This window comes from Strix aluco, chromosome 8, assembly GCF_031877795.1.
Source record: "Strix aluco isolate bStrAlu1 chromosome 8, bStrAlu1.hap1, whole genome shotgun sequence".
NCBI classification, from domain to species: Eukaryota; Metazoa; Chordata; class Aves; order Strigiformes; family Strigidae; genus Strix; species Strix aluco.
In genome coordinates this window covers 21,985,175-22,002,670 of record NC_133938.1, presented here as the reverse complement: position 1 = coordinate 22,002,670, position 17,496 = coordinate 21,985,175, and the positions used below count along the sequence as shown (strand labels likewise).

General features: G+C 37.1%; 1 protein-coding gene across 2 annotated transcripts in view; it reads right to left on the bottom strand.

Annotated features, from left to right (window-relative positions):
• Nucleotides 1–17,477, bottom strand: part of LOC141926591 (putative oxidoreductase ZK1290.5) — a 51,975-nt gene extending 34,498 nt beyond the window's left edge. For both annotated transcript variants that reach the window (XM_074832639.1, XM_074832640.1), the window contains exons 1-2: nucleotides 17,351–17,477; nucleotides 1,325–1,573 (exon numbers count right to left, since the gene is read on the bottom strand). In XM_074832639.1, the coding sequence (XP_074688740.1) occupies nucleotides 1,325–1,573; nucleotides 17,351–17,435 (334 nt within the window). In that variant the 5' untranslated portion in view covers nucleotides 17,436–17,477. The remainder of the gene's footprint in view (nucleotides 1–1,324; nucleotides 1,574–17,350) is intronic.
• Between the last annotated feature and the right edge of the window lie 19 nt (nucleotides 17,478–17,496).

The following is a 17,496-nucleotide window of genomic DNA, read 5'->3' as shown; positions in this document are numbered from 1 at the left end:
GCAGAAAGCAGAGAGGAGGAAACATGTTATTTCCTAATTTAGAGGAGAAAGTCAGGCTTGAAACCTTGTTTATGAAAGTCTCCTTGCAGTGACCTGTACTTGCATGGGACAGACAAGAAGAGATTTTATTAATTTTGCATCACTCTGTACCTGTGCAGGAAGTTAAGGGATACATTTCCAGAAAGAATGGAGTCAAAGATGTGCATACAAATATCTGTCTTTGACAGATATAGGGCTTTTTTTCCCCCTTCATCTTGCACAGTACCCAAGCAAAAAAGCCAGGGAATACAGCACACAGCTGCCACTCATACTATATGCCGTGAATTCTGTGAAATCTGTACTTCACAAAAGCTGTTCAGTTCCTCATTAAAGTTTATTTATTGGTAACAGGGGGAAAAAAGCAAAATGAAGGTTTTCAGGACACTGACTGTCTGATGGTTAGGTCAATTATTCCTTGATTATCAGCATAAACACTGTCTCCACCAGTGTCCTTATTCTAGATTATTACTTTAAATTCAACTTTCTCTACCTCTACTTTCTTTTCATTGCTCCAGCTAGAGAAGAAGCAGCAAAAGTGTTTGAAATAAATACCATATTTATTTTTATCTGGTACCTCCTCTCCTACCACCTGTTGCAAAGAATTAATTGGCATCGTTATTGCAGCTCTTTGCCTGTCTAATGAGGGAGCAACAATATCACATCTTTGACTACAAGAAGTTTACGATCAGGGTAAGTTTAAAAGCGCATAAGTCTAATTCAGTGTTAGATTCAGCTTTCTAAAGTCTTGTAGACACTACTAACATTTCCCCCCAAAGTATTTTGCATCAGATAGACCAAACCAAAGGCAATTATTCAGAATTTTAAAAGGTTAATAGACATACAAAATAAGTTTCAGAAAGGACACCCATTCCTCCAAATTGAGAGACCACAGAAGAAATTAGGCATTTTTGTCACTCTGTGACCAATAAATTATTGTAAAATTTATTAATCCTTGTTTCATAGGTTTTGGGTGTTTTTAGTAAAATATATAAAACTCATGTAGTGATTTCTCAAATCAATTTAACAATTAAACGTACCTTTACAAAACGTATCCTGATCTGTTTTAAAACATTTGCAACAAGGAAAAAAATCTGTGCTCCCAATTATATGCGTGTGAACTTCATAGAGAGCAAACAGAAGAAGAAATCTGCAAATTTGTAAATAAAGACAGAATTTAGTTTCTGTGATCTATCTGTACTACACCAATTTTTTTCAGGAATTCATTCATCTTTGCAAACACTCACATGGAAGGTGCAATAAATGAGCTATATGTAAAGATTCATACCAAGATAGTCAACACCAAGTCTTTCACATGACTCCAAGCAGGCTTTGGTGGTGTTCTCATAGCCATAATCACTATGCCACAGTTTGGTAGTTATCCAGAGGTCCTCTCGCTTCACACCACTCTCTTTGATGGCCTTTTGGAGGAGAGATTCACAGCCATATCTTTTTGCTGTGTCAATATGACGAATGCCACATTTCTGCAATGCATGGACCACAGCATCATGGGAATAGCCACCTTGATGGGAAGTACCTAAACAAAAGAAATCAGAAGTGAATTGTCAGCAGTGAATTATGAGGGACATCTTTTTAATTTTTGTTTTCCTTTGTATATAGTCACAAAACCTTATTCAATTTTCATTTCTTAATAGTAAAGAAAAGGAAACTGACAGATCTCTAGGCTGGGAAAATACATAAAGTGCTAGAATGATGACACTGATCAGAAATAACTCCACCAAAATCAAATATCAACAGCATTTAGCTGTAAAGAAGTGACTTCAGAAGTCAGGCTGAAGACCATCAAAGAGAAACACATACTTTATGGAAAATTAGTATATGGCACTTAATTTTCATATAGGAGCACAACATTTACAGATGAAAATATTAACAATAAGATGTAAAATATAACTTAAAAAGCAATTTACTTTTCTGAAAGCATATCCTGAAACCTGTACTCTGTTGAACTCTTGTCAGCTTCAACTTATTATTGCATTGTACAATGCCAGACCAGGCCATACCACAGGTGTAATTCACATAATATCAAGCTCAGCAGTAACCAAAACAATGGAATCCTACACAAGAGTTACAGAATGGGCATACAGGGAGTTTCAGTAACAAAGTACTGTAACTCTCGTTGTATAGGTATTCACTGGATGCGTATTTTGCATGTCAAGGGGACGGAAGGAGGAGGAGACTCAGCAGGAAAGGCAACCAGCAGGAGGACTGTCAGATAAAGAACTGGTTGAGAGCAAGGAGGATGATGTTTCTACTTACCCTTTCCTGTTAGTTGTTTTTCCTGCTATGAGCCCCTCACCCATTCACCCTCACTCACACACTTCCCACAAACAGTATTTTCTACAGTTTGTTGGAGGAAATGCTCCGTCAGTTCCAGTTAGCTACCAAAGCCACCTTCTAAGATGATGATTAGCACTTAAAGGCCCTAGTGCTATAAACAATAGTCGGCACGCAAATGGCTATGTCACTAACTTCAGAAGGGCCCTGTACAGTTGTGACAGTTGACAGCAACAGGGTCTTCAGCCACTGCTGAATCTAAATAAAGGACTCCAGGTCAAAGAAGAATAATATAAAGCAAAATTTGTATCTGCTATTAACTTTCTCTTTCCCTCCAAACATAATTATTTCTACATCAAACACCATCTGCATGTTATGAAGTTAACAAATGTATATAGCCACCCAGACTGTCAGAAAAAGGAAACAAATGAAACACACACAGTTACCTTAGACTCATCCTTAGAACTTCCCATACCTGAACCGGAGAGCGAACGCCCATGGGAGTCTGCACAGCTTTCTCACACATGTCGTAACAACGCATGCAAGAATGAGGAGAACTTGCAAAAGTCCTACTTGCATGTAAGGCAAGCCAGGTTCTCCTAAATGCTTATCGTTTTCGTTCATTCCTAATCTTAGAAGGAAAGCCAATGATACCTCTGTAATCTTGCTCAACACTCCCAGTCATTTAAAATATAATATGGTCTGATATCACACGCGTACACCTGAGGATCATAACATTCTGCTGATCACAGTAGGACAATCACCACTTTATGTTTATGACCTACAAGATGTAGAGTATTGAATTCTTGATTTTTCTTCATGGATTTTAAAGTGATGAAACTATAATACTATATTCCTACCGTTTTGACAGGTGCATCATAAGTATTTTACCTTCCAAATGTAAACAGAGTTTTAATGTTTTAAAAGACAAAACTTTAAAACTTCTTTCCTCCATAGGCACTAATTACGATTGTCGCTTGAGTCATCTAGAAATAGATGTCCCTATAACTTGTTTTACATCAAAATAAGTCAAGCTAGATCAACTTACATTTTCAAAATAGCTATTTCAAAATCTTCATGAATATTTAAGAATTTTAGATGAATGCAATGCTACTACATTGCAACTATGGGGAAAGTATATGTAATTATTATATTATTCAGATACTAAAGGAATTTTATTAAAGAATTATATAACTAGCATAGAAAAATTACTATACTTTTTCATAACAATCTCTTCACTTTTAATAACCTGGTATTGGTGCCAAATAAATGAGGTTGTAACTATTGTGTCTGTTTCTGGCTGAATGGACATTTCTAGGCACAGAATGAATGGAGTTCATTTAGAGGTCTTGCAAATGGACTGGGACTCTTTTCATGCATAATGGATTTCAGTAAGAACATTTAGGACAAACAACTTTTTTTAAAAAAAATTAACTCTTTTAAAGTTAAAGAGAGAGAGTGGAAAAGAAGGAAAATTCAGAATAGTTTTGTTATTGTTCCCCATTCAGTGATGGCATGCACTCTTGTTTCACAGGAAATAAAGAGGTCAAGATCAGTCTGGAGGGAATTATCTCAATTTTTATGCCTGAAAATGAACTACAACAGTCTTGATGCACTAAATAGTAATTAAAAAGAAAGCTTAATTACTTAATATTCCTACTTTGCAAGTCAACTTAATAACAAACAACAGGTTTCTAAGTTAATTATGCTACCAATGTAATAGCTTCTAGACTTTAGAAATCAGTTTTCTTGTGTTTACTCATGTGATTAAATATGTTACAATTCATAGATGCAGAATGGTGAAAAAGAAGGTGGAGTGACTTAAATGTCTATTTTTTTATATTTTAAATCCAGACTTAATGTTATTTGAACACCTGAACATTCTTACATGTTTGGTATTACCCTTTGTTCACAAAGATGAAATTCACACTGTACATGTACATTTAAAGACAAAATCCAGTCTTGCATTTAAACCGAATATGAACTACCACCCATTCCATCCCCTTACTGTTTCTAAAAAATATTGAATTAATATATTTTTATACTAGAATTCTCTGATAAAAAAATAGGAGTTCCTTTTAATAAATTAAGTCAAATAAAAATAAGTCTAGAAAAGCTCCCTATTTTTTAGCTAGTATTTTAGCTTGTTTTCCTAGGGGGAAAGCACTGTTCTCTCACTGACTGAACTAATCCAAATTTGACAGATCTAACAATGTCTGAGATAATTACATTCCTACAGATTTTGTGAAAACTGGTGGTTGGGAGGGACAAGGATACCGCAGTGGAATGGATAGGTCAAGCCACACGAGTTTGTTGAAAACTAGACTTAATTAGTTACGTTGTTATTTTGTTGTGACTACTCATCACTTTGAGACCCTGAAGAACACTGCTATCAAAACTGGGATGAGAAACATGCTCTGGCAATTCATAAAAAGTTCTAAAGATTATTAGAAAGGCAGAATCCTGTTCACAATGTGTGTGGGGGAAACAAACCCCAGTCAGCAACACCCCCTCCAACCCCCTAAAAAGACAAACCCAACAACTTCCCTCCCCAAAATGTAAGCCAACTAACAAACCAAAACACTACACACACACACACCTCCCCCCTCAGTTTTATGCACCATCTCAGCTGACTCTCAGCCTCATTAAACTTTCTGTTCTCCTTCACGGAAGCTGTAGAACTACAGATAGAGATCCAAAGCACCAACAGTTTTTCAAAAAAGAATCAGGACCTACTTTCTCTCCCTGCTTTCTCCCTCCTTTTATGGAGGAGCGTGTCTTCATGTTCTTTATGAAATGTGAAAGTATTATTTATCTGAATATATAAAAATGTTCTGTGACATAAATAACTTTGGCTACTTGAAATCAATGGAATCACTTACATTAGAAGAGTTCCCGTTAGTGAAACCGCAGCCAGGATATTTAGAGATCATATCAGAGATTAATGATCTTCTGACATCAGTACTCAGCACTAAATTAAAACAGTTGACAAACAAAACACCTACAAAAATGCCCATTCCTTTGCTGAATTTTTTTAATCTCCAAGTAATCACTTGAAAAAAGAACTCTCAAAAGCAAAAGCTCAAACATCCTTTTACCCATGTTTACATGCTCATTGTGTATATATGGTGTTGTATACCATAATAGGCTTGAAATATCTTGTTCTATTAGTTTCACTTCTATTATTTCAACATTACATCAACATTAGGGCCACATACTGCATCTAATGAATATATTAAAGTTTTTGGTATCAATACAGTTTGATTTGACCAATTATCTTATGAGCAAATTTGATGATAAAAGATGAAATGTTGCCTATACATAGAGTAAATGAACATATAACACATTTCAAGGTTTACTGCTAACCCATTCACAAAATCACATGCCTCTTCTATGGAATGGCTCAGGGATAGACAATCCTTACTTGCTGTCCTTGCTTACTGTCTTACTTCCTCCTCCTCCTTCTCTACCTACTTCTGTATTCATATGATCCTCTGACAAGCTGATTCAGATTGTTAAATGACCAAGAAAGGGTATAGTTTTAGAATTATTCATGAACCTGAGTAACTCCCCAGAGGGGAAAAACCACTAAATTCTGGGCAAGGGATTGGGCAAGAAAAGTCCCCCTTTAGCAGCAGCAGTTAAATAATTTGATATATTCAGAGTTTCTATTAAAATTAAAAAGATGCAAACCAAAACCAAATCACAGTTGTGTTCAAGCCAACCACCAAATGATCAGAAACACCTCCTCCATGAACAGGTCTCTTGGAGCCTTTCTTTTCATTATGTTCCCCAACACCATCCCTAGAGCTGCTCTCAGACAACCAGTTAACATCACACTTAACTTCCTCAACTACAGCACTAGAACCTAAGTGTTCTTACTGCTATATTTTGGCATAGTTTTTACTTAACAGGGTCAGTTACTCTGAAAATCATGTTTAGCATCACATGACAAAGTATTCATAGCACCCTCTCTTCCTGTGTAGAGTGTAGGGCCTTCCTCTGCAGCAGGTAAAATCAAAGTCAAGCTCATTATGAAGCTTTTATACTCTACAATTTTCATAAAGCAACTACAGAGTATTTCAAGTTATGGGATCCAAATGTAGTCACAATCACTTTTACAAAATAACTTGGACATTTTACTCAGAGTCCAAGAGTGGCATCTAATGTATATATAATGGAGCAGCTGCCCTTGCACAAACAGAATCTATAGAGATAATGGGCTTCTAGAAGAACCGGTAGGACAACATCAATGGTAATGGAAAAGCACTAAGTAGATTTGTATTATATAACCAGTACTTTGGTCAGAACTAAAGCAACACACAGGTTTATCTAAATTTAAGTCATATAAGGCCAAAGCTGTATTGTGTACAAATGGTGCAACAGGAGCTAGAGTAGTTGAAGTACAGGCATGAATTTGCTTCTGCAAACCTCGAAGGACAGTGAGGACCACCCTGCCAGCACTGCAGTATGGTATGTACTTCCATACTGTAACAACATACTGGTACAAGATGATTCACCAGAGAATTCCTGTTAGAGGTCCTCATTGCATTTACACACATTTTACACCATTACAGCTGTACTGTATGGATGTAGTATTTATTTTCATGTTCCTAAATATCACTATGCTAATGGAACACTGTTAATAAACCTGGCCTAGACACCATAAAGTTTCTCTTGCCTCTGTAAAAGCTGTCTGGATTATGGCTATTACTATGTATATATATATTTAAGTCTTTCTTTGGCAACGTTTCTCTCTTTTTTTTTTTTGTTAAGTATGATCCATTGCTTAGTGCAAAGGGACCACTCTAAGCCGGTTTTTCCCCTGTGTGACTCAGAATAAGCTCATAGAATTCAATAACATGAGGAAGAAAAGTATGCAAGCATGATTTTAAACTCTGCAATTCTACTCAGGCAACTCTACACAGGCACCAAGGAACAGAATGCAGGAATACAGCCTTGACTTAATGCAAAAGGGTAGGAGAGAGCCATTACATGTTTATTATGTATCCAAGGAAAGGGAGGCCAGAATTGCTAGTTTTCTCTCTTCCTGAGAGGAAGGAAGAAATGGCAATGAGCCATTGTTGACAGAAGCACTCTATTCCCTCCATCCCAAAGAGGCTCTGACTGTAAAGGATATTCAGATCATCTACTGTAAAATGACCATACATCCCTGAGCACTGACCTACCATTTATCTAGTCAGAACTTTAGAAAAGGAGGTATAAAAGCAACTTCTCAGAATATGCCTCACAAGCCCAGGAAGTCTGCAAGTAGCAACTACCATCAGTGGGATGCTATGGCTCTGATATGGCACTGATTCACTAGTGTATTTCTGGCAGCAAAAATACACTATCATCCAAAAAATGCAAATATTTTTTTCTGTAGGAGTAAAGCATTTTCCACTAGAAAGTGCCAGCTATTTAAAATATCGCTGTTGTATATAAATATTTTTATCTTGCAGAACTTCTCAATTAAATTTATAGGGAAGGACAACTCTGGAAAGTGACCTACACATTTGAAAGGCAATTATGAATGTGTAATCCACATAGAAATTTCATAAGCAGAGCAGCAGCACACATTTATTTAAAAGCCTTTACAGACAGACTGCCAAATCTTGAAGCCTTTTCTTTCACTCCACACTTTCCCACCGCCGTGAGAACTATTTCTCATTAACAACCAAATTGGTTTCAGATGCTCTGCTATAAGATGTTACCTTAGAAACCATTTGGTAAAAGACTGTGGCTTCCTTCCATAGAAATCTCAAGCAGTGAAAAGGCAGATTTTCTGGCATAAATCAAATCCAATTTCTAGGGTTCACTAAACCTTTTCTCCTCCGAATAATGTTTTGTGACTAGATCTTAGCAGTTAATAGTGCACGAAGAATTGCTGGTGTGAACCAGTTTTAAATGATTTTCATTCTATTCCCTTCGTCAACTCAATTGAAATGACTTCCAGTACTTATCATACCTTGATAGAATTTTTAACTTCATAGCTAATAAGGATATGTACTATGTACGGCAAATAAATATATTAATTTTATTTTCCTCCCCTTTAATACATCTCCTTAAACTACTCTATCCGATAAAGATTACATTAATTAGATATTTGGAAATACTTTACAATAAATGAGACAGACCTATGACAATTTTTCCCTCCTCCAAACAACTTCCATTAAAAAAAGAACAATCAAACGAAAAAAAAATTAAACCCATACCCTGCTGTACCTAAATAGGACATTATCATAATTATGCCTGCTGTGAAAGTTTGACTTAAAGTTATGTAAATAATTTACAATTAAGCATAATGAACATACAATTAGGTAGAGAGAGAGCAATTTTAAAAAGCATAGTTGATCATAAGACCAATAATTGAAAAACACTTAGAATATTGTAAAGATAATATTATAGAAAAAATTATAAAGAAAACTGCAATTTATAGTGACTTGTAGCTTACAAGATGAAAATGTAAGTACAAAAACTCATCATTGTAAAATCCTAATTCAAGATGACATTCAAGCTAATGGATAACTTTTCACAGTGCCCTTTATACCTACCAGACTACTCGCAAAATAAGTGCAACTGTGAATCGTGACAAGATCCTACCGCTGCAATGTCCCGTGACACTGCAAGGTCTGAGACTTGCATTGTCCCTCTCCTAACTAATTGTGTTTATCAGTTCGAAGGACAGCAGCAACCCAGCTACCCATAGTGCAAACTAAAACTGAGCAATAAGGAATGTTTCTGATCATACGCTTTTCCCCTCGCCACATCATCTAAGAATTTAAAATGTATTTTCTCAAGCTTTCCAGGACAAACTTTTCTTGTAGTCCCTCCTCTCACACTGCACTTTCAACCTTAGAATAGTATGTATTAGAATGCAAAGCACTTCCATTGAGGCATTAAGCCTGGGGAACAGACCTTATAGTTACGAAACTGATGTAAAGCCACAAAGATGGCTTTGCCCTTTCTCTCCCCTCTCCCCCCAGAACGAGGATTTTTTATCACTCTCTGTGCTGGCCGTACTTGACATAAACATTAGAAGAACTGAAGAAAGTTTGGGAATCAGTACCGCCCTCCTCCCCAGTTGGAGGCATGAGGAACTACTGCAATTTAGGTTACAGCAGCATGTGACATCACCTTCCAATGCTGCCAAAATTATGCTAGGGAGCTCTGACAAAGAAAAAAAATAATATGGTAACTAAAATCTGCTACCTGAAGGTCGAAGGATAAAAGTCAGCTTTCTTTGGTATCATTTGTGTACGATACAAAGTTGGGTATTGTTTTTCCACATTACAGAAACGTGGTGAAAGATAGAAATACACTGGAGCTTGCTTCTCCATTCATTTCAACCTGGTTACAAATAATTTGTTCATCTAGGGGGCAATTAAGCTTGCAACATTTAAAAGTATTAATGGCAACAGGAAATTTAAAAGCATACACATAAAATGCCTCTACTTACAGAGGCTTTGATTATTAAACAGTGATAGAAACCTAAATTTGTTTTTTATTAACTTGGACTTAGTGATGAACATTTAAAATTCATTTGTATCATCATCAACAGGGTGATTACCAAAAGGAATCCAGCATGAAAAAGGAAGCTGTCTTTCTGCTATTAAATCACAGTTCATATGTCAAAATATAAATAAGGTAAAATCCCCAGCAAAAATATAAAAAGCTGACCTCAGATTTGTAGGTGTACAAAGAGAGCAAAGACAAAGCAGCAATTTTCCCCAGGAAAAAAAAATAATAATAAAAAATATTTCTGTACTGTGTGCACTCTGATATAAGCAAAAATTGGCCCAGTATTTTGCCCCAGATGTATTTACTAGTACCATTTAAAACAACATTTGGACAGCATTCAGTCTTTTTTAAGGAATACAACACCACCAGACCAGAAGTAGGTAAAGTTAGAAGAAAGCAAGGAAGGTAGAAGCTCAGCAGGTTTAGCCAGGTTAGGAGAGGCTACTGCTTTGTTACACTGTCTACAAATACACAGCTGCCTGGGATATGGCCACATTTTGTACATGAGAGAAGTTAAATATCTGGAGGCCCTCAAAGCTCAAGTACAACTTCTCAAGGTCAGATCTACTGAAATGGTAGATGAATTGAGACAGAAAGATTTATAGATGTGGCATTTTGTTCATCACAAGAGGCTATTAAGGCAACTTGGTAACCATGGGTGAGAAGCAAAGTCCCGACAGAATTAAAAAAAATGGTTAAGACATAAAACAAAGGGAAGAAATAAACAGCCAATTCTTATTACAGGGTAAGATTAATAGGGGGGAGTGCCATAGGTCTTGGTATCAGGACCACTGTTCCATAAATTTCCTTAAGAAGTGAAGCCATGAAGGAACAAGAGCCATGAATAAAAAAGGCAGTAACAGTGAAGAACAAAAAGTGAAGGCTTGATTCTGCTGCCATTGAATTGAAAAGCAAAATCTCATTTGATTCCAATCCCAACAGGACTTGGTGGGTTTTGACCACAGTTAACTTTAAGAATGAATATGAGCAACTCTAGGATTAATAATTAAGTAGGTAACTGGATTAGTAATACATAATGGAAGGAAATGTTAAAATATTTCCACTCAGCATTAAGATTCAAGTTATATGTAGCATTTTGACCAAAAAAAAAATAAAACAAAACCAACACAAGCTGACGTAATGAAAGTGGAGTAATCCGATTCTATGTTTTTCTCCAGAAAAATTCCACTTGTGAAAAGAACTGGGAACAATACAAGAAGTCTTGTATGGTTGCAATGCAAATGATGCAATGTCTTAAATAATGCAATCAGCAAAGTCAGTAAAAACTTACTTTTATGATGTATTTACTTAGATAAAGTTACAGCTGAATATCAGGAATCTTATCTATGGAACGCCCTGAAACAATGACAGAGAGATTTTAATGGTTTCCCCTGAGTATGGAGGGACTCTACGTGTGTGCCTGTGGGTATTATTTTACCATGCTAGTAGTGCAACATACCAACAAATGCAGTAAAAATGCAATTTAAGCAAGATAGTAGTGCTATAAGTTAACCAACATCATATTTATTTATTGGAATTGATTTGTATTCCTCCCAGGCTTTGGCTACTTGACTAGAAACTGCTCAGAGCAGTACCTGTCTGCTTTCCCAGTTACAGTGCCTAGCATAATGGCACTGTCCACTCTTGAATGATCTTCCATAAAGAACATCATTACTACTAATAAAATGCTCACCATATGTGACATGGGTAAGGCACAGTGAGTATAAAGCCTTGATTATTTTGTTTAGTAATTGCCTGTCCTGAAGCCTCTTCCCAAACAAGCATGTAATTTATTTTATACTTTAATAGGAGGGGATCATTAGAGAACTTTTTATTTCATCAAGTTGTTATTAATTCTATCTACACCAAGGATTACATAGAAAGCAACTTCACACAAAAACCTTCTATGAATTTCTGGTATCACCAGCACATCTTGTCAGGAAATCACATGCTATTTGATCAACCCCCCTGAATTTCATTACAACTGTCCCTAAAAAAACAAAAACCCAAAAAAACCACAAAACCAAAACCCAGCCAATCAAAAAAAAAAAAAAAACCACCCAAACACAAAAACCCCTCTTCTAATGGGAATATAACTACCATATCAAGGGGATGAAGATATTTTCACTAGAGAGAGCCAGAACAAGCCTTAAGAGATGTCTATAATTGGTGTTTTGGGGACCTTTTGTAATACGGCAATTATTTTTTTTTTTAATAAAATAAATAGAAGTGTGTTGGCAAAGTTCATGAACAAATCAAGACTTTATCAAGTTTCCCTCATATCACAAAGCCTTCCAACAAAGAGTGATGCCATGCTGAATTTAACCATTCAGCACATGACCTTGAAAAAGCTTCTTTATATTCCAGTTACAGGAAGAAAAGCCCTTGTGCTACCAAATTACATTAAAATGCTTTAGAAGGTTGCATTTACCCCTCAGACTTAAAAAAAAAAAAAAAAAAAAAAAGTGACAACTTTCTAAGTGGGGGCTTCCTACTTAACAGAAGTAAGCATGAACAGTACAAACTGTATGCATTTTTCTTCCAAAGCCTGAAGAGGATGATATTATGTGTACCATTTTGACAAGTGATCCATTTTTGAGGATGTTGCTTTAGATAAGCACCAAGTATCCTGTAGTTAAATTAAAACAATGTAACAATATGTAATTCTCTACTATAGTGCAAAGACTCACAAAGTATGCAATTCTCAGATACATGTAGCTCCTATGAAAAAGCTTAACTACGCCAACTTCACCAACTTCAAAAGTGTCATGTTATATCAGTTATTTGCCCTGTATTTCTAAAACACTAATAAAGTCTTGCAAATATGGAAAGAAAGTATAGCTATCTTATTAGCAAGATAACGAATGTATCAGTTTTCTAAAGCAATCTAAAGCCATTATGAGGTAGCGTACTCTCTGGGCCATAGCTTTACACTTGTATCAAGTATTAGGGCCAAAATGTCAATTCATTTTAGACTTAAGCCTACTCTAGTCGGAAGCAGCCTTTGAAATGAAAACTATCATTGACCATAAACATGTCTGACCCTCTGCATATGAATGTTGGCTAACAATTGTTAGAATCGAACCATAAGAAATAAAGTTATCAACAGTTTTCATAATCATACAATAAACAAGATGCAGGTTACTTCTATTTGTTAATTAAAACTTTAGCTATACAGCATATTTCTAACACAAAGGTGGGATGCCTTATAATAATCGGTTGGTGTCTCAGGAAAGTCGGCTTGTTTTACCACTGATAGTAGACTTGTCTTTCTGCTGGACACAAGACGGATAGATGCATGTTCATACTGAGTTGTAAGTAAATACAGAATTTTGGATGTACAGAATTTAGCATGTTACTCCAAGTAACCTTTCAGGCTGATCATAAGTTTTGCACAATACATAGTCTTCTCTGGTGTACAAATCCATCTTTCTCACTAAAGATTTTAATGGAAATGGATCCATCTCACCAAGACCAGCTTGTGTAAGCAAGCACAGAGCATCAGGGAGAGAATGGAAACCTAATGAAAGACCACTTCACCTCCTTCCTTCCTGTTTCCCCTTTTGCATCAGACCTTGACAAACTTATTGAACTTCTCCTATACAAATTTGGAAGCCAAATCAGCTATGACATGGAAATCCATTAAAAAAAAAGGAAGCCCAGTTTAAAAAAATTACGAGCACACCACCTTTTGACAACTGAAGCTTGAACAGAAAGAACAGTATTTTTGGCAGAATGCTACTGCTGTTGCACTCTCTCTCGAGTAACATGTTCTGGCTGAAAACATGCTGCATGTCTCCTACTCCAGCTCTCAGCTGCTATGCGAGGGGTTTCGTCACTTGGAAATAACTTGCGTACCTATCTGAGCTGCCTTCCAGTTGACATGACTGGATAGTTGCAACCATCTTAACACAGCATACTTATCTCTCTCTGAAGCTTTTACAAAGATTATCTAGCAACAGAGGCAACATACATATCTGTCCTCTCAAAGACAACTTTTCATAGATAACAATTACGTCTGCATGTTTAGTGGGATAAGAAATGACAAAGAAACAACCAAATCTTAAATCCTGCAGAAAATGGCCTTGCAGAAAATGCATCCTCACTGATGATAGTTCTCCTCTACTTTATAGCTGACTAAATTTTTTGCGCTGCAAACATTAGTTAATGTATTAAGGCTGTAACAAAAATAACCCATTAATTTGTAAAAGAGCAGTTAAGTGGGAACACCTACCATAGATAAAGATCCCATTGTGTTAGGCTGCTTATCATGGTATTTATAGCTTGATGACAAATGCAAGTGTGGCGAGTCTTGAGCTTTTTTTTTTTTCTTTTCCCCTTCTTTTCTTAAATCCTCAATGTTTTGCAGCTTACATCAAGAATTTCTTAAAATTACCTGACTGGTTCCTATCTATTACAAGATCCTCAAAAAGCTGCAGAATGTATAAGCAATATATAAAGTGTTACTCTAGCAATACAAGAATAGGTAAGCGAAGTCAAAGAACCAAATCCTACTGTTCATGACACCACTGTAAGTTGAGAGTAGCTCCTTGAAAGCCATATATGACAGAAGTTATTGGGCCAGAAAATTTCAAATTTAATTCTCTTGAGCTAATATGTTACTATCCCTTTATTGTGGTTTGAGTTCAGACTTGACAATCAACTACTCAGTACTTACTAACACAACAGAAGGACAGCAAGCAGCATGCTATTTGGCAGAGTATAAAGGAGTCTTTCTGCCTGTCTACTTTCTAATCAGCTTATTCTTCCAATAACCTAAGAAATGTACTGCAATCTCTAAAAAAAAAAAAAAAAAGGTTCTGTAGATTGTCTGAAATACAGCTCAGCATATACCAAAACAATAAGAGACATAAGACAACTGAGTCCATTCTCTAAAAAATACCTTCTACATTTTTTTTAATTTTTATAGAAAATCTCCAAGTGAACTAAACTGGCAAAAACTGTTACAGGCTAAAGCAACCAACCAACCCACCCCCACCTCCAAAAAACACAGTGAAAGGGAGAAAAAAAAAAATTTGAACAACATAGGCCTTTTTGCTTATTGTATAGGGACTGTGTAAGGGACAGTTGCATCAAGTATTCTTAAGGTTAATAGATACTAAAATAACAAATTGGGCATACACATACCACATGTTTATGAACCTGTGTATGCACATAAATACATGGTAAAAGCAGTTATCAACATTTTGTAGACTTTTAAGTTCTTTTTTTTTTTTCCTTTTAAGTCTTTTGGCTGAGGATGTGGAGTTGCTAAGACTTTTTAATATGTGCAGCTCAAATGACTTCAGGTACCTTGAAACAAGCATTACAAGCTCCATCTATTCACTTAGTGTTTCTGGATGAAAACACAGCTCTATTAAAATCAAAGGCCAATTCCTATTGACTTAAGTGGCTGAATATGCTCTGAAATCCACAGCTCCAATTTTGCCCTCCTTTATACTAATGAAAATCCTAAATAATCGCTCTGAAGTCAGTACACACTCATAGGATAAAGGTGAAAAGAGCACAAGGGTAATTTTATTTTATAGCTTAGCTTGATACTTGTGTGACTGATTAACACAGACAAAGAACATATGTGCCTTTGATTTGTATGTTTATGTAAAATAATGGCAAATCTGGGATGTCGAATTGACCCATGTTAAAGCCGCATCATGAAAGACTGATTGGGAAGGGTATTCATGTTGTAGAATATGTTATGAATGAAAGAGGCTTCTGGAAAGACTCTTAAGAAGAGATAGAAAGAGATGCTCAAATCCTATGCCAAAAGAATCTGAGGCTTTAATCAAGAGATAAATGAACTCCCTACTTTTATAAGAAATAAAAGCTAATTAATGTCAACTATATAAAAAGAGAACTATACAAAAAACCCTAGAAAGATCTGGTCTAGTATGCAATGGTCATTGGTACGCGTATGGTAGGTGTTTGTCTCTTTGTAGCACACCTTCCAGGCACTCTGCTACATCTCCCCTTTTGGGACAGTTAATGCTCTCTTCATCTGTTGTGCCTACAACATGGGTAGTGCTCTGACACCACAGAATTACTGGCATTAACCCTCCTCTGCTCACACCATGGTCCTATACTGATTTGGAGAAATGGCCTTCAACCATTTAATAGTTTGGCTCTTTTGAACCATTAGCAAATCCCTCAATTAGATGTATTTGGAATTCAGAATAGTATAAACCCAATATTCCCATGTACAACTAAAAGCAGTATCCTGCTGCAAGCCAATCCTGGGTTTACACCACCTACAGTTCAGTAAAAAAGAAAATCCTTTTTGCCTTTTCTCAAAGAGCTGAGGGGAAAAAAATGCTTTGCTTGCCTTATGGGTGGGAAAAAAAAAAAAAAAAAAAGAGAGAAAAAAATAATCCTTTCAAATTTCACAGACACTTTCATGCCCAAATTCTCATTGCAGGAGTGTATTCTGGTTAGCCTGTAGTCTTGTTTTGCTAGGACTGAATGCAATAGTTTTCCTGAACTATCACTAGCATTAACTCAGACAACTAACATGGTTTTTTAAGGACTTCTAAGTTTTTCCCCATATTCGTATTTTAGAAAACAAACTCTTTAAGTGTTTAACCGATTCTATTGGAGAACTTCTCACTGCACAACTGATAATAAAGTGTAAGTTATAAAAAAGTTAATTTCCCTTTATATTTTTGTATTTTCAGGCAGACCTTTATCTCCTAAAAACATATTAAAAACGTCATACACATTTGTATGAGCCATAGCCAAAAACATGTGTTTGTTAAAGTTCAATATAATGTCACCAAACCTTGGTTTTCAGTAAGAAAAAAAACAACCCCAAAACACACACCAGATTCTGGCATGCTGCCAGAGTTGAACAGCATTTGAATTCTTTCAACATACACATAGACCGTGTGTCCCTGCAACCACCAGGCACAGGCCTTCCGACTCTCAGAAATTCCTACACAGGCTTTTGATGGCAACAGGTGCAGCTGACAAAAAAAACCTGCCAATAAGATTAATTCATGCTTGAAAGCCTGCTTTAAAGAAAAGTCTGCTTCGAAACCTCATAAAAAAAAACAAAACAAAACAAAACAACAACCCACAACATCAAACCACCGAATAATAGAGACCTTGTGGGAAGTGGAAGGGGAGATCTGTAATCCCAAGCAGAAAAGCACCTGTTCTGCAACTTGCCTCGCTGCGGGGCAGCAGGAGGAGCCCCAGAAGGGCCCGTTTAACAGGACGGCGAAGATTCACCCAGCAATAAATAAACCTTTGGAGGAGCGCGAGGGCTGCCGAGCTCAGCGCAGGCAGCCTCAGCAGGAGGCTCAAGCGCCGACTCCCCTAAGGCGGGCCCGGGCTGGGCCAACGGCACAGCCAAGCCCTCACGAGCCGTCCGGGCCGGGCCTGACAGTGACCTCCACATCTCACAACGTCCCTCAGGGAGGCGTCTCCAGCGCGAGGTCCGGCCAGGCCCGGTACCGGCTCCGCCGCGAGGCGCGGCACTTACCGAGCCCCAGCACCGGGATGCTCCGGCCACTGGCGAGCGGCAGCGCGGGGCAGCCGTGCGCCCCGCCCCCCCCCGCCGCGGCCATCCTTAACGGCTGCGGCCCGCGCGCTCCCTGCCGGAGGAACACTACAACTCCCGGCAGCCCC